Source organism: Cyclopterus lumpus, chromosome 9 (assembly GCF_009769545.1).
Source record: "Cyclopterus lumpus isolate fCycLum1 chromosome 9, fCycLum1.pri, whole genome shotgun sequence".
NCBI classification, from domain to species: Eukaryota; Metazoa; Chordata; class Actinopteri; order Perciformes; family Cyclopteridae; genus Cyclopterus; species Cyclopterus lumpus.
Window position 1 is genome coordinate 13,661,054 of NC_046974.1, and position 22,607 is coordinate 13,683,660.

At 39.8% G+C, this 22,607-nt stretch overlaps 2 protein-coding genes across 4 annotated transcripts in view; one reads left to right on the top strand and one right to left on the bottom strand.

The window, feature by feature from the left end:
- Positions 1–22,607, top strand: part of iqgap2 (IQ motif containing GTPase activating protein 2) — a 33,367-nt gene that overhangs the window by 5,454 nt on the left and 5,306 nt on the right. For 2 of the 3 annotated variants that reach the window (XM_034540965.1, XM_034540966.1), the window contains exons 3-27: positions 5,527–5,683; positions 6,192–6,269; positions 7,836–7,912; positions 9,636–9,703; positions 10,367–10,480; positions 10,582–10,760; positions 11,566–11,653; positions 11,896–12,059; positions 12,535–12,622; positions 12,843–13,006; positions 13,122–13,282; positions 13,584–13,708; positions 13,910–14,073; positions 17,304–17,394; positions 18,173–18,340; positions 18,487–18,629; positions 18,842–19,012; positions 19,272–19,355; positions 19,593–19,664; positions 19,761–19,830; positions 19,980–20,188; positions 20,329–20,481; positions 20,594–20,757; positions 20,914–21,138; positions 21,557–21,697. In XM_034540965.1, the coding sequence (XP_034396856.1) occupies positions 5,527–5,683; positions 6,192–6,269; positions 7,836–7,912; positions 9,636–9,703; positions 10,367–10,480; positions 10,582–10,760; positions 11,566–11,653; positions 11,896–12,059; positions 12,535–12,622; positions 12,843–13,006; positions 13,122–13,282; positions 13,584–13,708; positions 13,910–14,073; positions 17,304–17,394; positions 18,173–18,340; positions 18,487–18,629; positions 18,842–19,012; positions 19,272–19,355; positions 19,593–19,664; positions 19,761–19,830; positions 19,980–20,188; positions 20,329–20,481; positions 20,594–20,757; positions 20,914–21,138; positions 21,557–21,697 (3,318 nt within the window). Of the gene's footprint in view, positions 1–5,526; positions 5,684–6,191; positions 6,270–7,835; positions 7,913–9,635; positions 9,704–10,366; positions 10,481–10,581; positions 10,761–11,565; positions 11,654–11,895; positions 12,060–12,534; positions 12,623–12,842; positions 13,007–13,121; positions 13,283–13,583; positions 13,709–13,909; positions 14,074–17,303; positions 17,395–18,172; positions 18,341–18,486; positions 18,630–18,841; positions 19,013–19,271; positions 19,356–19,592; positions 19,665–19,760; positions 19,831–19,979; positions 20,189–20,328; positions 20,482–20,593; positions 20,758–20,913; positions 21,139–21,556; positions 21,698–22,607 lie in introns of those variants that run through there. The other variant, XM_034540967.1, reaches the window with a different exon arrangement.
- On the bottom strand, positions 14,067–16,345 carry f2rl2 (coagulation factor II (thrombin) receptor-like 2). The gene is made up of 2 exons (XM_034540968.1): positions 16,071–16,345; positions 14,067–15,689 (listed from the first exon to the last, which is right to left on the bottom strand). The coding sequence occupies exons 1-2, from the start codon at positions 16,132–16,134 to the stop codon at positions 14,641–14,643; spliced, it is 1,113 nt and encodes a 370-aa protein (XP_034396859.1). The 5' UTR covers positions 16,135–16,345; the 3' UTR covers positions 14,067–14,640.

Below are 22,607 nucleotides of genomic sequence, written 5' to 3' on the forward strand. Positions count from 1 at the left end.
AAATATATCATCCAATGCTGTCATGATCACTGAAAAGTCTGGGCACGACACACCCTATGAATGAAATGAATCTTTGTGATTTGGACTGTATTTGCAATGTGGCTCATTTGTGTGTAAATATTATATATTGCCTAATTTTAAATACATGCGAATAGCACAAGACCACTGAGAGGCTATTTCTTTAGAGTTAGGGGCGCATTTAACCCTTTGCAACTACTTTAAGAATTACACAGTTTCTTTTTGGTTGTGCAGGTTTAGTGGCCACAGAAGCCACACAATTGTTTTGTGAATTTGACCTTCAGTATGTAGTCAGAAAGGCTGAAGCTGAGAGTAAAGGAGAGTAGATCACTAATAATGTGTTGATGTGGGACAGACTTAAGTTCAAGAGTCCAGAAAGCTGTGTTTTGTTTTGACCGTTTAGTTGCAGATTGACAATGACCGGAAGGCTCACTTTGGAGGTTGTAAACAGGAGTTCTCCCGGCATTGTTTTAAGTACAGGAAGTTGAGAGCTCTGTTACCCATGCAGGATGTTCCTTTGACTACGTTCCCGCCAAATAGATTATTTTTGTCGACATTTGATCTTCTCCATTAATTTATCACTTTTATGGAGATATGAAATTTAAGATATTCAACAATGAGTCTCGATTTTGATCTGGATCACTGTTTTGCCCCTGGTTGGTTGTGTCCGTGTGTGTCTCTGTCTCTGTCTGTCTCTGTATCTATCGATTTTCTGGTCATGAGGTGCCAAATTAGCCTTTTCTGACTTGCAACGCCATATGCTGTTGAGTTTTAACTGTTATTGATACAACAATAGCATCTACTTGTTGCAAGGTTTTACAGTTAAAATGCAGTGACTGTACTACTGTACCATTCTTAAAAAAACACTAAAGTATGGCAGACATTTCTTCCACCAGGTGACACACCATTGGTTACGAGGATGCTTTAATCCTCAAGGTGCCCAAGCTACACTCCACTGGGTTTGTGCGTTGACAGTGCATTATGTGTTGTGGTTTTTCTCTAATGTGCTGACACATATTTTGGCAGACTAGATCCTTTGAGCGCCCACATGGCCTTAATTAACCTAAACAAGGTGTCTGTGTGCGTGCATGTGGGAGGAAGCACTGTATTGCTTGTAGACAGAAAGGAAGAAGCTGCTGATATGACTAAAACCCATAAACCAATTAAAATTTAACGCGGTCCAGTTTGAGACTTTCCTCATGTAACAACACAATGATGATTTAGTCCAATCTATATATATATATATATATATATATATATATATATATATATATATATATATATATATATATATATATATATATATACACATATACACACAGTGGTATGAAAAAGTTTGGGCACCCCTGATCATTTTCAAGATTTTCCTTTATGTATCATTGGTTGTTCGGAACAGCGATTTCAATTAAATATATATATCAATTAAATATATCCTATAGCAGACATACACTTAAGTGAAATTAAGTTTATAGGATTTACAGAAAGTGTGCAATAATTACTTAAACAAAAGTAGGCAGGTGCATACATTTGGGCACCCCAACAGAAAAATTACATCAATATTTAGTAGATCCTCCTTTTGCAGAAATAACAGCCTCTAAACGCTTCCTATAGCTTCCAATGAGGGTCTGGATTCTGGTTGAAGGTATTTTTGAGCATTCTTCTTTACAAAACATCTCCAGTTCAGTCCGGTTTGATGGTTTCCGACCATGGACAGCCCGCTTTAAAACAGACCACAGACTTTCAATGATATTCAGGTCTGGGGACTGAGATGGCCATTCCAGAACGTTGTACTTGTTCCTCTGCATGAATGCTTTGGTAGAATTTGAGCTGTGTTTAGGGTCGTTGTCTTGTATCCAGCCCCGGCGCAACTTCAACTTTGTCACTGATTCTTGAACATTGTTCGCAAGAATCTGCTGATACTGACTGGAATCCATGCGACCTTCAACTTTAACATGATTGCCAGTACCTGCACTGGCCACACAGCCCCACAGCATGATGGAACCACCACCACATTTAACTGTGGGTAGCAAGTATTTGTCTTGGAATGCTGTGTTCTTCTTCCGCCATGCATACTGCCCCTTGTTATGTCCAAATAACTCAATTTTAGTTTCATCAGTCCACAGTACCTTATTCCAAAATGAAGCTGGCTTGTCCAAATGTGCTTTAGCATACCTCAAGCGACTCTTTTTGTGGCATGGGCGCAGAAAAGGCTTCTGCCGCATTACTCTCCCATACAGCATCTCCTTGTGCAATGTGCGCTGAATAGTTGAACGATGCACAGTGACACCATCTGCAGCAAGATCATGTTGTAGGTCTTTGGAGCTGGTCTGTGGGTTGAGTTGGACTGTTCTCACCATCCTTCGCCTCTGCTTATCTGAGATTGTTCTTGGCCTGCCACTACGGGCCTTAACTAGAACTGTGCCTGTGGTCTTCCATTTCCTCACTATGTTCCTCACAGTGGAAACTGACAGCTGAAATCTCTGAGCTATCTTTTTGTATCCTTCCCCTAAACCATGATGTTGAACAATCTTTGTTTTCAGGTTATTTGACAGTTGTTTTGAGGCTCCCATGTTGCCAGTCTTCAGAGAAGATGCAACGAGGAGAACAACTTGCAACTGGCCACCTTAAATACCCTTTCTCATGATTGGCTTCACCTGTGTATGTAGGTCAAGGGTCAATGAGCTTACCAAACAAATTTGGTGTTCCAATAATTAGTGCTAAAGGTATTCAAATCAATAAAACAACAAGGGTGCCCAAAATTATGCACCTGCCTACTTTTGTTTAAGTAATAATTTCACTTCTTAAATATCACTGTTTGTCTGCTATATGATATATTTAATTGAAATTGCTGTTCCGAACAACCAATGATACATAAAGGAAAATCTTTAAAATGATCAGGGGTGCCCAAACTTTTTCATACCACTGTATGTATGTATGTATGTACGTATGTGTGTGTGTGTGTGTATATGTGTGTGTATATATATATCCATCCATCCATCCATTTTCAATACCGCTTATCCTCATTAGGGTCGCGGGGGCGCTGGAGCCTATCCCAGCTGACATAGGGCGAAGGCAGGGGACACCCTGGACAGGCCGCCAGTCCATCGAGGGCACATGTAGGGACATACAACCATTCACTCTCACATTCACACCTATGGGACATTTAGAGATCAATTAACCTGCAGCATGTCTTTGGACTGTGGGAGGAAGCCGGAGAGCCCGGAGAGAACCCACGCTGCCACGGGGAGAACATGCAAACTCCACACAGAAGGATATATATATATATATATATATATATATATTAAAGTAGCCTAACAGTTGTATTAACGTCTGTATGTAGTCGACTGTCATTTCAAGTATAGAAAGTTCAATTGAATAATATCTCAACAATATTCATTGTCAGATTTAAAATTGAACTGGATGAATTATAAATAGTATATACTCTAATGATAAATACATTATCTTCTCTCATTTCAAGTATAATAAGGACTGGATTAAAAATATAATGCATAACAGAAAGCATTTTTTTTAAGTGTGCATCTTAAAATAAAGTACTTTTAATTTCAGAAAACTGAACTGAATTGTCCTGCAGTTTATATTCAGTTAATTCAAGGTGAAGTGATGTCAAACACAAAAAACATCCATTATATTCTTCTTAAATGAGACATTTGTGTGCAGGGACTTTTTACCTTGGGTTATTAAAACCACTTGTTTCATTGTTGGACAGTTAAAAATGTTATGTCAGGATTCTGATCATATTGGGCTCTTAGGTTTATTTTTTTTGCCTTTTATTTCATATGCAATTGGGTATGTTTGCTCAAAAGAGTTGTGCCACGGTCTCCGGACATATGAGATGCACTGTTTTTGAACTGACTTTGAGAATACTGACATATAAGAGTCTGTTTATTCTTGGTTGAAGGCTCAGGTCTCGCTGTCCACTTTTCACTTTTTGGAGAACAGCATGCGAAATAACATATCTGCGCCCTGTCAAAATGTTATAATTCTCAATTTTCTATCGTTTTAGCTCTGGGTCCAGATACAACGGCATCTGGGTCTGGATCCCTGCCATAAACAAAACATAAGGAAACTAAATCACTGGGCATTGTACACTGCATAAAGGATATATTTAGTTGTATGATGATAAGCAAAAAGGTAAAAACACAACATGGGGGAGGGGGGGGGGGGGGGGGGGGTGAACTATCAGGACAGAGAGTCATGGTGGTAAATGGGTATCACTTCCAGGCAGTAAGATGATGTTGAAAAGATTTTCAGACTATGATGATTCACTATGCTCACAAATGATTCACTAGCTCTTTGGAATGGATTTCTCTGGGAATAGTCTGGCAGAGACTGCTCTGAAGCCGCTCTTGAACCTTTTTAAAAGAAAGATTAAGATCAGTTTGAAAGAAGGTCAACATTATTTTTAAAACGAGATGAATATTCTCTCTATCTATTTGCTTCTACCACTTCTCATGAAAACACATTGTTGTCCTGCAGAAGTGAAACTCATTGGTATTGGACATCTCGCTCACTGTTTACCTCTTTAACCTGACAAGCAAGCCTAACCTTTAACCTTTACGTGGTCCCAAAGCTCAAACTGTAAGTCTGTCCACAGCCCCCTTCCTAAAGCATGCTGGGCTCAGTGTGGGTGCTGTAACAATGCTCAGTTCTCACTGGCCTACAGACTACTTCGTTGCTCTGTTTAACTCAAAACATTTAACTTCAATATAGCCACGCTAAAGCTGAAATGCTCTTGTTGTTATTTACACAAACATTTTAACAAATTCACTGCCTCTGTTAGCCAGTGGCCAACATGTCTATAGATTTGAGATAATCTGGTAGAAATTAATTTAAAGGTGGTATATTTCTTAACTTTAAAATCAAATCCTATTTATACTGTCCAACAGTATATATTATATATCAAAGGAAGCAAGACATTGTTGTTTGTTGTTCTTATATAAATTGGTATGTTCTCTGCCCCACTGTCTTCAGTTTTTGCTCAGCAGGTGTAGGAAAAACCAATATTGACTTGCTCACTATATGCAGGCATTCAGCCGCCTCATAAATTGCACTGCACTCTGTAGTACATCTCAGGTGGCAGGGTAAATAGAGTGGAAATATGTTTGTTTATACTCTGAATGTAACTATAGCAAGCTGCTTAGTATTCCAGAGAAGCCAGACATTCTCATGGAAATGTAACTGGACATTTTGCCAGCCACTTGGATGAGTTGAGCTCTTACTGTACTTCCCGAGACTAGTGTCTTCATCTTTTATTTATATTTACCTCAGCTAGTTACGTAGTTACGTGATAGTTTGAGATAATGTCATTGACTTCTCAGCTTCATAACATTAACGTTACCTTGCGTAATTAGTAATGTTTTTAGACATTTGATAGTAAGTTAATTGTTAGTGAAAACCCCCGTTTGAGATTGTTATTACTGAGGTCAGTTTGGTTGCAAGAGAGAAAATCCCCTGCCTGCTCTGATATCAGTATTTGTGTACTCTCAGGTGGATGGAGGCCTGCCTAGAGGAGGACTTGCCCCTTACCACAGAACTGGAGGAGGGACTGAGGAATGGTGTCTACCTTGGCAAACTAGCCAACTTTTTTGCCCCGAAAATGGTGTCTGAGAAAAGGATCTACGACAGAGATCAGGCCCGCTATAAGGTACACCTCCATTCTTTTACATTTGTATCCAGCCATCTTCAGGTAAGGTCATAGTTGCACTACATTGTGTTTCACTAGTTTACATCATAGCAGTAGAAGGTTTGTTTTTGGACATTTCCTGACCGTTGTACACAGTTCCACATAGGAAAGGGATACAAATGGCAGGCAATTGTTTGAGCTACAAAAGTGTATGAGCGAGATCTTTAGCCTGACTTTGAGCTTGCGTTTTTCTCTGACAAATGGCAAACAAACCGTATCAGACTATTAGATGGTAGATAAGTTAAGGAGTCGGCATGAGGTTTTTAGTTATCGGACCCGCTCAGCTGTTGTGCGTGCTTTAAGGCCATCGATGAGGAGCTTGCTTTTACTATAATGCAGCATTATGTTTGTACGCCATAACAATCCTTTTACCACTGTTTTTCAGATTGCAGTGGTAATGTTTTGAACAGTTTCTCTGCACTTGCTCATATGGTCCATTAATATGTCTGTGCTCCTGTTTTATCTTCAGACCAAAGGGCTGCACTTCAGACACACTGACAACACAGTGCAGTGGCTCAGAGCCATGGAGTCAGTCGGTCTCCCCAAGGTAAGGAGCTTGCACAGCCATCGGTAATGCAGACGCATCCTCTCTGTTTTACAAACATGCAAACAAACATGTTCCATATACACACCCATTTGAGTCATCACACTGATAAATAATGTCTCTCATTTGAAATAAAGCTTATACAAAACAGTCTTTGCTCAGTAAAAAATATCACTGGATCACTGTGGGATGCCATTCAGGATGAAATAATACATTCGGTAAACAAGCTGGACTGAGAAAATGGCATGACTCATGTTGATGCAAAAGCCCTCATCAGCACAACAGCATGTGATGTTTGAATGCCAATTAATGTGTTTATTAAATACATGAGTTGTGTTTAAGTAAGGGACACTTAACTGCCCAAGACTTGACTTGTTTGTGTTTAGTTGTTTAATTTATTTGCAGCAGATTACATTTTTTTTTTATCTGATAATATAATGTAGTTTAATGTAGTGTAATTTAACCACTGTAACTGTATTATTGGCTCTTCCACAATCCCATCCTACAAACAAACAGACTTTGTGATGCTTTTCAATAGAAATTTCAGAATCGGCGTTCCTTAACTTTGTCATATGTTTATTCGCACATAATCCTAATAATACCATAATATTTTATCGCTCATATATCGCAGAATCCCTCCTAGAACTACAGTATGACTGTCATATAAGGCTTTTAGTCATTTAAAGTAAAATCAGTTAAAACAAACTTTATCCACATCGTGTGTACGCTTCTGCGACAACCTGTTTTTATATGATACAATTACAAAAGGTATGATAAATTAAGATTTTACGGGAAAATGTTAATGATTTCATCTCTGACATGATTCACATACTGCACTCACACAATTCATGCAGCTTTTAAGAATGTAAACAATAACAGATGAAATTCTAATGAAGGTGTGGCAGATGTCGCCGAACAGTAGTAACCTCATTGCATCTTTTATGAGATGACACAAAAGACTTCACTGACGTGTATCCTGGTAATTAAAATTAGGTAAAAATGATACCCATTTTTCTCTGTGCTGCCCTTTGGGATACATTTTAAAGTAATTTAATTTGCAATGTTCACTCCTAATAACGTCACCTAGTCTGGAGATTTTCTATATCCATTCATGTTTTTGAGCAAAATCATTATGTTGAGAGTATTACATGATGAAAACCCAGTGTTTATGAAACCGGGGCCTCCTTATATTTGATATTTGTATATGTGACATATTTGTTTGTAAAGACTCGCCAAGTTGTAGGCATTAAGTCAATATCTGTAAGATACCTGTTTGGAAATAAAACCAACCTGTACCATGAACACCTATACAACACAACAACACTGCAACAAACGCCACGTCTGTGAAGCTCATAACCATCAGGCTATTAGAAATTATGCCGGTATTGAGAAGGATGTGCTTTGCAAAGTTAGCATTTATTGTAGTGAAGTTGCCTGGAATTGAATTATATTGTACAGGTGTTTTAACTTCTTATGCATCTCCAGGTTACAATGTAAAGAAAACATTGTTATGGATATTGTGTCACTGATAAAAGAGTGACTAATCTATCTGGTGGTATCTGCTTTCAGATATTCTATCCTGAAACAACAGACGTTTACGATCGCAAAAACATGCCCAAGGTGGTATACTGCATTCACGCTCTGAGGTAAGAATACAAGAATTCATAAAAACAGTGATTGCAACAGATGAGATTTAGCAAGCATGGCATTTGTCTGTATATGGTCTGTACTCCGCTGACTGTCTAATTTTGATTTATTTACTTTAAGTCGTGGTTATGAAAAACATTGTCATGCACTTTGGTTTGAATAGTTATTTTAGTTTCTACTCTGCAGTGTATTAAAGTTACAGAAATTAAGGACAGCTTGTATGTAGGAGGACAAATGTCTGAGACTGCTTACACTGAAATATTTGTATTACTCTGTGGGGTTCAGGCATGACCTCTTTTTGTTCCCATTAGGTTCAACCTCTAATGTATGTATATGTCAAGAACTTAGTGAGTGAAATAAAACAGGAACTGGAAAATGTTATTTCTACTCTGGTTAGGCAGAGATGGTTCTTGTCACAGACCTTTTTTATGATTTAAGTAGGCCAAGGCTATATTGTACAGTACCATGTGTTTAGCTGGAGGCAGATGTCGCTGCATTGTTGCACATTCACATGCTTTCAGTTCCTAAATTATTTGTCATGGTTTTGTGTTTGTGAAAAATGTTGTAATACTGTAACAAAAAAAAACTTTGGTGGCTGGAGAATAACAACTTCAGGGCCTCGCCTTTTTTATTGAGATGACTTTGAATGAACTGAAGGGTCAATTTTATCTATCTGACCCATCCAGTCAGCCAGACACAGATTAAGGGAGTGGTTATGTCAGCTGCTAGGATTGTTTTCTCTGTTGTGGTGTTTCAGGCAGGTCCTGAGAGAATTGGTTTCCTTCCCTCCTTATGCACACACGTGCTTTTCCTTCCTGCAAGTCCAGCTTAGGTCCCACAGGGACCCACTGAATACTCTGCTTCCCTGGGTACAAACACATGGAGGCAAAGCAGCGGATGCTCCCTGAAAATTGAAAGGAAACGCAATGTAATGGGGGAAAAAAAGTGTACAAGTAGATTTTAAAACATGATGAAGGGGTAGAGTAGTTTGTTGTCTAAAATGAGAAGGAAATCATGTAAATAAACAAGGGGGATCCACCGTCTGGAGAGAGCTAGTTGCTCCAAGCTAGTCAGCTGATTGTCAGTAACCCCTGTGACTTGTAATCGGCCACCTTCAATAATCCCAGTCGGCTGTTACTGTGTTTGTATTTTAGACTGAATCAGCGCCCTGTTTGTTAAAACATTACCTTTTTAAGCAGAGTTTAGATAGTTGTCTAAAGCCCACTGTGTCCCAAGGACGGGACATGTTCATGTTCAGACACTGACTTAAAGGCCGAATAACCAGCTACTACAACTGTTCTATTCGGGGGGGGGGTGCTAATGCCAGACCTGCCCTAATTATTTATAATTCATTTCCACTTATCAGGTGCTCACGGGAAAATTAAAGTTTTATGAAGTTTCCAGCCACCTGCCTGTTGATCTCAATGCTTATTGGTGACCTGAGCTGGCTGGTTGCTGTCAGGAAGTTCGTTTTGTAATGTGAGCCAACACTACCCCCCTGTGGTGTAAGTGTGACAGGCTGAAATGAAAGGCCAGCAGGAGCAACAATCATGAAGGAAAAGTGTCCAGAACTTTGTTTTATGATGTCTGTCTTTCTGTGTGTCTCTCTCTCTCTCTCTCTCTCTCATATATATATATATATATATATATATATATATATATATATATATATATATATATATATATATACACACACAATCTAAATCTTATCGTTTATTTCAGCTTGTACCTTTACAAACTGGGCATTGCACCACAGATCCAGGACCTGCTGGGAAAAGTGGCCTTCACAGGTAACACAAGTGGAAATTGGCTTCTCCTGAAACTGAGCAATATAACTCAGAAATGATTTAGCATAAAATGCACCTCTTTAAACAATAGAAGGAACAACCGTTATTAATTGCTTTTAAAATGAAGGATAGCTGTTTCCTTAGGGCTTTTTGAAATACTGTTCTGTATTCATTTAACGAGAATCCTCTTTGTGTAGGGAGGTCATTTTATTAACTAGTCATGTTGGGATTTAATTAAAAAACACAAAAATAATGGTATCATGTTCTCTCAAGCATGTACCATTTTATGACTATTTGTATTTAGATTTTTTTTAATTATCCAACATTTCAGATCATCAAAATATCCCCTGCAGCCATTCAATGACACTGAATGACTAAGCTTCAACGCTCTTAACATTGGATTGTCATTTTTCAATTTGAACTAACTTTAATTGATCTTGGTGAAAAACGTGTGTTTGAAGATATACATAGTGAGCACAGTTATGAACAGGTCATAGTTATCCAGGTCCTCAGAAAATCTACATTTAGAATGAAAGTGTTTTGAGAGTTATGATTATGCCAAAGCAGAGAGAATGATAATAATTAAATTATATAATATATGTATATTTCAGTGTTGCTTGATGACACCACAATAACCCCTGCAACCGGTGTATATCTGTGTTCTAGAGGAAGAGATCAGTAACATGAGGAGTGAGCTAGAGAAGTATGGCATTCAAATGCCAGCTTTCAGTAAGATTGGAGGAATCTTGGCCAATGAGCTCTCAGTGGATGAAGCTGCCTGTAAGTCCTCTGACGTTCTAACTAAATCTCTGAATCGTGTTGTGTTGTTTGCTAATGTCCTTTTGGCCAGCATTGAAATGTTCACACACTGTTGTCCTTAGTGCATGCTGCTGTGATTGCCATCAATGAAGCGGTTGAGAGAGGTGAGACGTCTGTGACGATGGGAGCCCTGAATAATCCAAACGCAATGCTGAGGAATAACCAGGAAGTTCTGGCCCAAGACTACCAAGACACACTGAGCCAGACCAAGGCTCGTAAGCAGGATCAGTCCTCAGGAAGGGTGAGAGGCCAGTGACCACTAGTGTTTTAGCGTCATCATTTGTATAAATGTTTGGTAATTGTCTACGTTCCTTCTACAGAAGGGTTGATTAAACTTTCACCGTCTTTGTTACACACTTTGTTTACTGAAGTTTCTCTCTTGCTCCTATCGCTCTCTTTTCACTTGTTTTTCGGACTGGTCAGATATTCAGTTACATAAATGCCATTTAAACGACAGTACCATGAAATTAAATTGCCATCACCACTACTGTATGCATTGTCACGTCTGTATTTACCCCATAACAGGGTGTCTGGTCTAACTGTGTGTAGTGATGCATTCAGGTTGACCACAAACTGTTGTTTGTGTTTAGCCTTCTGTCTCGGAAAAAGGTGTCACTGAATCGAAATTACAAATTCAAAGAATATTAAACATTGAGACCAATTGAGTAATGCAAATACTTGAAACTGTTGCTCTGAACCTATTTTTCTGACTGCAGTGTCTAGCTAGTATTGACGACTATAACGACTGAAGAGATAACTACACTGAGCTGTGAAAGGGGATGCCTGCACTTACTCACTCTATAGGCCTTGCCAGCACATTCCAGTGGCTGCAGTGTCAGCTGTACTTCACCAAACACAAACCCTCCCGACCATCCGGCATCTCGCCTCCCATTCTCTTTACGAATACTGTACAAACAAGAGCCATCCATTTTCACTTAATAGCTGAAATGTGAAGGCAACAATTCATCAGTATGAATGTGACCATAGAAAAATTAAATGCTATGTGAAATATATCTCATATATATTTATATTTCCCCCTCAATCAGCGCTCATCGATTGCTACTGAAGAACGAGATGTTTATGAGGAGCTGCTGACTCACCAGGAGATCCAGGGCTGCATTGACTTTGTCAACAGTAAGGACTTCCCTCCCACATGACAATTTTCTTCCATCGAGTACCATGACTACATTCCTTTTTGTAAGAAAAAAAGTAATTGTAGCGTTGGGTGCCTATGAACACAGGGCATCAGAGAACTCTGACCTGAATACACAGTAGCATATCTGCAGTTAATATTAAAAAGATTCCATAAAATTGGTTTGTTTCAGTAAAAGAAACAAATGATCCTTAGTTACATCCGTCCTGTTTTTCCTGTCTAGTCCAGGCAGCAGTAAGGCAAGTGAATCAAGCGGCGTCGACCCAGGATGAGACCGCTCTGTTGGCCGCACTGAGGCTTGAAGCTCTGGGCCTGCTCGGTGTTCAGGAGTCAAACTGCTGCTGGTACCTGGAACATTTTACCACCCACTGCCAACATAAATCCAAGGTATACTGACTGAGTCAAAGCTTGTTTGTTAATTTGTGTCTGTGTGTGTTGGGGGGGTGAGGTTACTATTTACTATGTTGGAGGACGGTGTTTAAAGAGGTGTGTGGGATAGGAACAGATCATACACATTTGCAGTGTTTTCTTTTTCTGTTTTCTATTTGTCCATCTGACAAAGCAGACCGGCTTCTTGTTTTTTAGATCCTTCTGTGAACACACACTTCATTGGCTGAACAGATGTAGTGTAGACACTGGTGAAAGACTGTAGCTGTTGTGCTGCTTTCGCTACTCAGTGAGTAGAGAGTGAAGACATTGTGCTATTAAGAAAAAGCTCATCCACAACATAAATCAGTCCCCATAACTTCATTTGGAATGGACAGCACCAGACACGTTGCCCTCCACGCGCCTGCTTCTAAACATGCTGAATAACATGTGATCTTGGTGGTATGTCTCGTGAACTCTAACCTTTTGTTTGCAGGATGGAGGGAGGGCTGTGATGGTGGACAAAGAGGAGATTCAGAGACTTGTCAGCTCTTGCAATGACTTTGCTGAGGCAGAGAAACGAAGTAATCAACTATTGTTGCTAACTGTAGATGTTTAACACAAGTACTGGTCAGTTGATGATCACATATGTACTCATTAGCAAGCTTCTCAAAGCACACGTGTCACGTCCCAATGCAGAGTTCAGCTCATGATGAATCTTTAAAATGAGTAATTGTAAAGCAAGGATGTGTTGCCTTGAGTTATCTGCAAGACATGACTATCTGTGATCTTTTTCTTGCCCAGAACTCGAGGCAGTTGCAGTGATCAATACAGCCATTCGTCTTGGCAATGCAGTGGTGACGGTGGAGGAGCTGATGAACCCGGAGGCACAACTGCCTATTGTCTACCAAAGTGCGGCCAACCTCTATCAGATTGAGCTTTTTAGTTTACAGCTACAAGGGGGACGGGTGAGACATCATGTTTACAATTTTGACTCTTTCATATAGTGTAGGTCAGTGCAATATGTATACTGTAGTTAAATGCCACTTCATGCTTGTGATTCAGACCTTTTATGTTTATTAGTCTGGCTTGAGCCACGAGGAGTTGAGTGTAGCTGTGGAAATGCTGTCAGCTGTAGCAGTGCTGAATGAGGTGCTGGACACCAAAGACCCCCAGGCTGTGATTGAGCAGCTGATAGACTCTCCCCTGGGCTTCACCAACATGGATCAAGACAACCTTAACAGGTAGGATGTCTGAGTTGTTCTGTCACGTTAGATCTGTAATCGCCCTGCCTTCAGGTTTAATAACGTTGGTAGCAATCAACTGTTTTGTTGTTCCTGTGGCACTCACTGAAGTTAAATGATGCTGATGCAGGATGGTTTTAGTAGAATACAATTATTTTGATGAAAAGATCACAGGCATAATGTCTTCAGGTTGCACATTACTGCACTCCCGAGTAGGTCTCTCTTCACTGTAACTTTGCCAACACAAGGATGGGCTGATGTGTGAAACTTTGTTGACCTTCTTCATGGCCCTCTCCCTCAGGTATGCTGACACGCTTATCAAACTGCGAGGCGAGGCTCTTGCCAAGGGCCAAGAGTTTCTCACCTGGAATGATGTTCAAAAATGCATCGACGGTGTCAACGTGCAAGTCCACGAGGAGCATGAACGTAAGAAAGTATTGCTCTTTCTTGTGTTTTAAGTGGTGTAGCTTGTGGACATTCAATGACTTATAAGGCAGCAGTTTCAAACCTTGGAAATTATTTTATTTTGTCTGTGATCCTACAATTAGAATTCTTTTTTTAAACGCACAATAAATGAAACGCATTGACTGATCAAATATCAAATGCTTTTTTGTCTTGTACTTCTAGGCATCATGGCTTTAGCTGAGATCAATGAGGCACTTAACTCAGGGGATTATCAACAGACGCTTGCAGCTCTGCTCCTCCCTACAGCCAAGTTGACAGGGGTGAACCCAGCCACAGCCAAACACTACCATGATGTCCTGCAATATACCAAGCAGCTCCTCTGCCAGGTATTGTGACTATTTTTCGGTTAATGTATATAACATTCATTGAAAAATAAGGTGTTGTTCCTCCTCCTATTTCCTCAAAGTGCAAAATATAACATAAAAAAAGCCTTTATGACTGGATAAACCGGTGGTGTCATTACATTTCATAACCTAATCTCCTTCTAATCATTAGTTTTGTTGGATTTGCACAGCAGCCTTTCTTCCCTGACATGGCTCCAATTTTCATTTCTGCATCATTATGAATGTGAATAGCTAAATGTTGATCTTTTAACATGGCAAAGAGAAAAGATTATTGTTGACAATTGTGTGTCATCAAGCACCCAATTTGGGATTTAGCTGTGTTGACACAATAGGCTTGTATTGGATTCACAGTGTAAATGTTCCCTTCCTGATCCTAATATTCCTAAAACTTCACAAATATTAGTGTTTTAGACCCAACAGAGATTACAGTATTGCCCTGTTGAATTCAGTGTCTTGACTTCATCATCTTGGTTTCTGGGTTTGTGCTTCCCTGCTGGTTCACAACAATGGTCCAGCAAGGAGAAGCTTTTTCTGTGCACACATCAAGGCTCACGTCGGCCTCTGAGATATCCCGCGGAGGGAGATAAACTGTAGTTCTGAGGCTCCCATCTTGGAAATGAGGATACACAGGAAGGGATCCAGACAACTGTGGAAGCAGCAGAGACACACCGCTACTCTGTAGTATCCATACAGTCTGTCGTCCCCACTGGAAAACAGGCGGATGTAGTGGGCGATATGCAGGATGCCGCTAGGCAAGAAACACACCACGAAGATGATGAAAACTAGAGTGCTGACCCTTATGAATGGTTTCCAGTCACAACGAGATTGCCCGAGGTGGTATACCACTGCCACATGGGCATAGATACAAATCAGAAAGGGCACAATGAAACCCAGACAAATCAGCATCAGCCTGTATGGTACCAGCAAGGAATGTGACTTTTCTTCGAGGGGAAGTACATCATGGCAGGTGGTTACCCCCAGCTGGATGACCTGGTAGCTCTGCCTGACTAGGAGCTCGGGCACAATCGCAGCCCCGAACAGGAACCATACAACCAAGCACGTCCACACTGCCATGGTAGTCTTAGCCAACCGCCTGTACAAAAACGGCCGGACCACAGCCAGGTAGCGCTTTAGACTGATGCATGCTATAGTTTGTGCTGAACTATAAACATTACCATAAAACAAGGCTGTGATAAGCCGGCAGGAGATTTCCCCAAATATCCAGTTGTTCCCGTTGAAGTGGTAGTGAACACGCAGCGCCAGGGACAGCAGCAGCAGCAGGTCGGACAGGGCCAGGTTCAGGTATAGAACTAATGTGGACAAGGACTTCGCTCTGAGTCTGAGGAAGGTCAGAATGTAGGCGTTGGAGGGGACACCCACCAGCATGGCCAGGACGTATGATGAAGGAATGACCTTGGTACTGAGGACCCCTCTGATAAAGGCGGTCACTGGGTCCTCCAAGTTCACATCCAGCTGAGGGTTTGTGCTGGGATGTAGGGCTGGCAGCTGGTTGGTGTGGTTAAGTTTGTACTCCCTCCCCTTGAAGGTTTTTGGTATTGCACCAGGTGGAATAATGGTTTGGGTCCGGGTTCTATTTCCTATAAATGGATAGAAAATCAATGTAATGGTTGTGGAGCAACTCAAATTTTAAAATAAAAGTACATTTAAAACTACATTAAAACATACGTTATAGTTACTCATGCTATCTGTTGTTGTCAAGCGTTAATTTGAAAACTTTCTAGTTATATCTATCTGTTTTTGCAAAGAAAATAAACATTTCTATCATACAATTTTGTCAGGATTTAAATTTTGGATTGTATTGATAACTGTACTAAAATAGTTAAACTTCTTTGTTGTTACTTTGATTTGGGAATTGAGCTCTTAACCAGTTGAATGTTTCAAGTATAAATATTTAATATTGCACCCCAGTTTAAAATTTATATACATATCTTTTTGGTAAATTCTTTTAATAAACTTACCGTCATGCTGAATGGTTTGCACAGCCATTAAACAAATGAGTAGTCCTGGCACAAGGTCGGCCATTACTCACTCTCTCTCGTCTATATGCCAGAGATTTGAAGCTTTCTTGTCTTCACCGTGCTCGTTGTTGCTTCTTTCCAGTAAATGTAGGAGTTCTCCACCGGTGACATTTGCTGTTTTGCATCTCTTCGGCGCAACAGTAGAACTTATAATGGTGTGTTCTCAAGCCTGGCTTCCTGCTTGTGTACTGTATGTGGGGCGCTCGCCTGTTTGTACGGTGCAGTGAGCACATTTCCTGTCCAGCCTTTGAAACTGAATTCCCTTCTGCCCGTGTCAGTAACTGCCCACTGACTCACTGGGGTGTGAAGACGGTCCTTGATAGTTTCAAAAGCTGCGATCCACAAACAAATCCCACTGATTACTGTTACAATAAGTATTTTATTGTAGTTTCAGTTATTAAGGGGTTTTGGTATTGAAGTTGATTTCGAGGGTGACTGTAGTGTTGGTCATCCTGGTTGTGTATTTGAGGAATCACTACTTTAAAAGATGATGTATGCTTTGGCATGAAAATGTATGCTATTTATCCAACATTATTATGTTTATACAGCAATTACACCATTTTATTTTCCTGTTTTGGACTTATGACACAAGTAGATTGATGTCTGTGTATTTTTTTTATTATTTACTATTGGCAGCCAGGCTGACCTTGCAACCCTCTCACAATACATGATGAGTTGGCTGGGAAATAATTGGTAGGATGCTGATTATAAACAAAAAAGTTGCTTTTAGTCGGCTGTGTTTTCATGGGGACTTCCTTCCTGTTAGACCTGTTGTCAGGGTTACACCCCAGGCCCCACCAGAGTTCTCTAAAATTAGCCTGTGAAGAAGTACAAAAGTCAGGCTGAATAAACATTCTTTGTGGTTGTTGTGATGTTAGATTGTCAGGGTCTGTAAGTCTGGGCGAGGACATATTTGTGGTGTAACTTGTCAACAATCAAAATGTTTTCCTTGGATCTTACCTCCTAACTTGATTGTGCATAAAGCACTTACTCCAATACTTTCTTACCTTGGACATCAAATGTTTTGACAAATGGTTTGGAAACAATTGTAATTTGATATCAAGTGAGTATTGTGCGCCTGTGTATGAACAATCCCTTGTGAGTCCGAGGTGTAGTTTTGTCTCTTTCATCTGAAAAGAATAGAAATGACCTTGTGTATTCCCCTGATTGTAGACTTCTGGAGATGAGTCTGCAGTGCTGTGGTTGGACCAAATCCAAGAGGCCATACACACAGCCAACCAGGATGAAGAGGAGGCTCTCACATGTATGTACCCAGAGTTTGTATTCACTCATCCAAACAGCATCTGAACCACTCACACAAGATTGTGATTGTCCAGAGGATGAGCATCCTTTTCAGATCACCACACAACTCTAACATAGCTCATTATTGTTCTAAATGAATACTCAGCTACAGCTCCGTCTACCTGCTGATCTAGTCAAATGTCCTTTATTGCAAAGTAGATAGTGTGCCAGCACAACATTCATTTAAAGACATTTTGATCACATGAAGGCATGTAACAGATTTGATCGTTATTGCCATGAATCATGGCATCATCATTAGTGATACATTGCTGATATGTTGGCACCAGTATCAGGATTGTTTTTGCTGTGATACTGAGACAGACTGACACTTTATTTTCTTTGCTCCAGATATTTTCTCTCAGAACTGCTCTGCCATATGTCAAACCTATCGGTCATTTATGGATGTTTGACATTGAAATGATGACACATCATTTGATGTTTATCGCTCAATGACTATGTTCTTTGGTACACATTATTTCACATTCATTCTTTATAAAATGTTAACACTGAAAGCTTTTCATAGCAAAAGGAATAGATACAATAATGGTTGAACTATTTTTTTAGAAGAGTATATCCCCCTGTTTGATTAGATAGGTATTGTAATATAGATGACTGATGTGTTTTTGGCTGTTATGGATTATCCCTTACTCACTTACCAAATTTTACTTTGCGGTTACTGTGTTGTTTTCATATTTAACCTAACGACTGCTTCTTTGGATTAATCTTGTTTCCGTTGTTAGTGGCTGAAGCGGTCGCTGATATTAACAGGACAGTGGCCCGGGAGGACTCTCAGAATACACTGCAGGCTTTGCAAGTTCCCAGTGCAGGACTGAGAGCGGTGCTCCCTGAATGTGCTGACACATACCAGGCTGAACTGGCACAGAGACAAGCGAGCGGTGCCACTAATGGTAACTTACTGCACAAGAACCACAAGAAAGAAAGCTTAGTGTTTCAGAAATGAATGCCTACACAGTGAGAAGTCACCTGATTTTCAGATTTGGGTATTAATACGACATTCACTGGATCTAAAGGGAAACTCTCTTCTTCTCTTCAGGTAGCACTGATAGTGTGTGGGTGAAACATTGCTTTAAGGACAGATATGATTACTACTATAACCTGGAGACTGGACAGGGCATCTGGGAGGAGCCTGAAGGATTTGAACACAATGGTGGCCAGCTCCGCAAAGAGGAAATCCAGGTACCCCCTGCTGTACTACTCCATTATGTAATGTTGTGTTAACATGCTTGCATCCCAATGATGGGATTGCTTTCCTTCTTGATTTAACAATGGATTCAGACATAATATTTTTTAAATTGCACTATTAATTTGTTTGATAACATTCACACTGGGACGTTTTCTTTCTTATTCTGAAAATCTTCAAAACATGACTTCTTTCTTCTTTTTTTTAGAGTGTTGTCAGCTGTTTGACTGCCGAATACAACAGGGGACAGTTATGGATGGCCAATGAACCCTTAGTGATCCAGCTGCAGGCGAGGATCAGAGGTTACCTGGTCAGGAAAAAGCATGCCCAGAGAATGGAGTATCTATGCCAGCAAGAACCGCATGTCGTCAAATTGCAGGTAGTGTGCAGCTCCACTATAATGTCAGAAATCAGATCAACTTTAATGATCCATGATGCAGTTCTAAGCTATTGGAACAGTCATAAATCAATAGAGATGTCCATAAATATAGATACAATTTAATTAAAGCAGTGACTCTTCAAACACCTGGAGATTTATCAACCACCCAAGTTTAATAATGTGCTGTGCTGTCACTGATGTAAAACACTCAACTTGCATGCACTTAAGTTTTTAGTAATGCGTTTTTCTTTTTTTACAGGCCTGCTGGAAAGGTTACAAACAAAGGAAAATGTACAAAGACAGGATAAATTTGCTTCAGAAAAATGTTGCTTCGATTGTCAAGGTGATACATTTTGTTCATTTTGATAAAATAATCTATTAAAAAGTATACTTATTGAATGACTTGACAACTCTAAAGCTATGCACCCATTTCTCATAAGTGAGAGCTTTATCACCAATCTCTGGAAATCATCAGCCACAAACTAATTAACCATTATAGCTGGGATGAAATTAATTTGCATGTGCTATTAATAACATAGCTACAGTATCAAATACCTGACATACCCACTGATGTTTTTAGATCCAGTCTGTGGCAAAGATGTGGAAAGCCAAGCGTAAATACAACCAGAGGCTGCAGTTCTTTAAAGATCATGTGAGTAACACCATAAATCCACATCATGAGAAAAAAAAATCTTTGGATTTGTGTCGATTGTTCCATGTTGTATAAGACTCATTGTTCTGTGTTTAGGAAAAAGAAATTGTGAAAATCCAGGCTTTTCTAAAGGCCAACAAAGCAAGAGATGACTATAGAACCCTAAGTAAGTCAAAAAGGCATTGTACACTATATTTATGCTTTATTGATATAATATCAATATTTTTACATTGTGTGTGTGTGTGTGTGTGTGTGTGTGTGTGTGTGTGTGTGTGTGGCTTGCTTTTACTGATGTTCCTAAATGACAAATCTTAGCTGGGGCCAAGGATCCTCCTCTGTCTGTGGTGCGCAAGTTTGTCCACTTGTTGGAGCAGAGCGCCCTGGACCTTCAGGAAGAGCAGGAAGTGACACGACTTCGGGAAGAAGTGGTCACCAATATTCGCTCCAATCAGCAGATGGAGAAAGACTTGAACCTGATGGACATAAAGATTGGACTTCTGGTGAAGAACAGGATCACTCTGCAGGTCAGCACGCCTTGCTTTTATGTGTACAAGGAAAGATAGGTATACGGTGATGTTTTTGTTGATTGACATAATGTATAGCTTCTTTAATGGTATCCTTTTTCTGTCCTGCTTAACTCATTTTGTGTTTCTCTTTGAAAAAGGATGTTGTGTCCCATAATAAGAAAATGAAGAACAAGAAAAATAAAGAGAGTAAAGAGGACTTGACTACAGGAGACAGATTGGGTATCAAGGGTCTAAGTAAAGGCAAAAGAAGGAAACTGGAGGCCTACCAACATCTCTTTTACCTGCTGCAGGTAAAACAAAAAATATGCCTTAACTACAACATTCATCTAGCTACCCTACTTAAAAGTGTATGTATAAGATATTCATACTTATACATACACATTTCCTTTCCTTCCCATTTAGACCAATCCACACTACCTGGCCAAACTGATCTTCCAGATGCCCCAAAACAAATCCACTAAGTTTATGGACACTGTGGTCTTCACCTTGTACAACTACGCCTCTAACCAGAGGGAAGAATACCTGCTCTTCAAACTCTTCAAGACGGCTCTGGAAGAGGAGATCAAGTGAGAACTGCAGCTAATCTTAAATCACTATAATCCTATTGTATTACGAATACATAAGGGCCCCTTTGAAAAGTTTAGAATTCGCAAAACAAACATGTGCAAGTTTTGTTTGTTGTTCGGTGTACAGTACTGTACCATCCTCTCCATGTTTCTCAGTTCAAAGGTGGACCAGATCCAGGACATTGTGACTGGCAACCCAACAGTCATCAAGATGGTAGTGAGCTTTAACAGAGGTGCACGTGGCCACAACACACTCAGGCAACTCCTGGCTCCAGTGGTCAAAGACATTATTGAGGACAAGAGTTTAGGCATCAACACCAACCCAGTGGATGTGTATAAAGCCTGGGTCAACCAGCTGGAGACGGCTACTGGAGAGGCCAGGTGGGTGAAAATACAGTGGGAGAAAATATTGCTGGCAGGGAGTTTGTCCATCGGTATGTCCCAAGGTTTACTATTTATATTGTCGTTAGGGGTACATGATGTGCCCAGTAGTCAGTTTTGTTATTTTGCATGTTGTATCCCATTATCTAGAACTCTCGTATACATTGAATCACTGCTCATGCTTTCCAAAGCATTTAAGTGTAGAGTTTATTTTTTTTAAATGTGTTATTGTTTATCTCTGATGTCATTAAACATATGGTAGCAAATCAATCAATGTATAAGGTTTATGGTATGCTTTAGATATTATTTTGTAGTAATGTAAAAAATACAGAATTCTTAGCGTGAAGCTAGACAACTTACCCACCATGAAAACTGAAGACAATGAGCCTTACACATGCCTGCTGTTTTCTTCCTTCAGCAAGCTGCCTTATGAAGTGACTCCAGAGCAGGCCATGTCACATGAGGAGGTACGCAACAGGCTTGAGGCATCCAGTCTGGCGCTACGGTCTGCCACAGATAAGGTCTTGAACTCCATTGTGTCCTCACTGGATAATATCCCGTAAGTTTTAGGAGCTGTTACGTGTCAATGTCGTCTTATCCTCTGTGACAGTACTGCTTGTCAATGCCTGAGTATATTGGTTAGCATGATTTTGTTGAATCTTTAAAGGACTTTAAAGCTTTTTTTAAACCACATAATAACATGATAAGGAATAATCTATAAGATGTGTTATTGACGTTTGTCATTGAAAGTGTTCTAACAAAGTTATCCAAGACTTTTCTTTCTGTTGACAAGGTTGCGTAACATAACGTGTCACAGTATGATGCAGTGTAACACGGTGCAATTCAATTAATATGACCTATGTACAAATTACAAACTTGAATATGTTTTGAGACTGTAAGAGGTGTTATTTCAACTCTTAAGGCCATCATTTGTTGTTGTGTTGTACTGGATGCCATTATATGTAATGCTACCAGAAGTATTCTGCCACAGTATTGTTTCAACAAGTCATGGTGCATGCTTTCAAAGTGCAGTTGGATTCTTAAATCATATGGCAAGTTTAGGTGGTGGAAGAAGTGGAAAGGATACTGAAAATAGTTCTTTGTCGTTCCATGATTTAAAATCTATTTTCGTCCTGCTGTTGAGTCTTTTTCTCTCCTATTTTGTTACGGTATTTTTGAGATGAGAATATGTGACTAAAATAAGGCTAGACAAGTTATGATGATATGCTTTGCAGTGCCATTTGCCACTCTGGTTGTTAAGGTTTCAGCTGCATGTTGGGACATGGTCATTACTAGATAACCATCGCTTTGGAGCAAGCAGTCATCTGGTTAGTTGCTCAAACACAAAAACACAACTCTGCTTTGTGCTCAGCCACACCCAAGTAACACCGTTTTTTATTATCATCATTATTATTATTATTATTATTATTGGGACATAAATACTATTCTTTTCATTATTTCTTTAATTT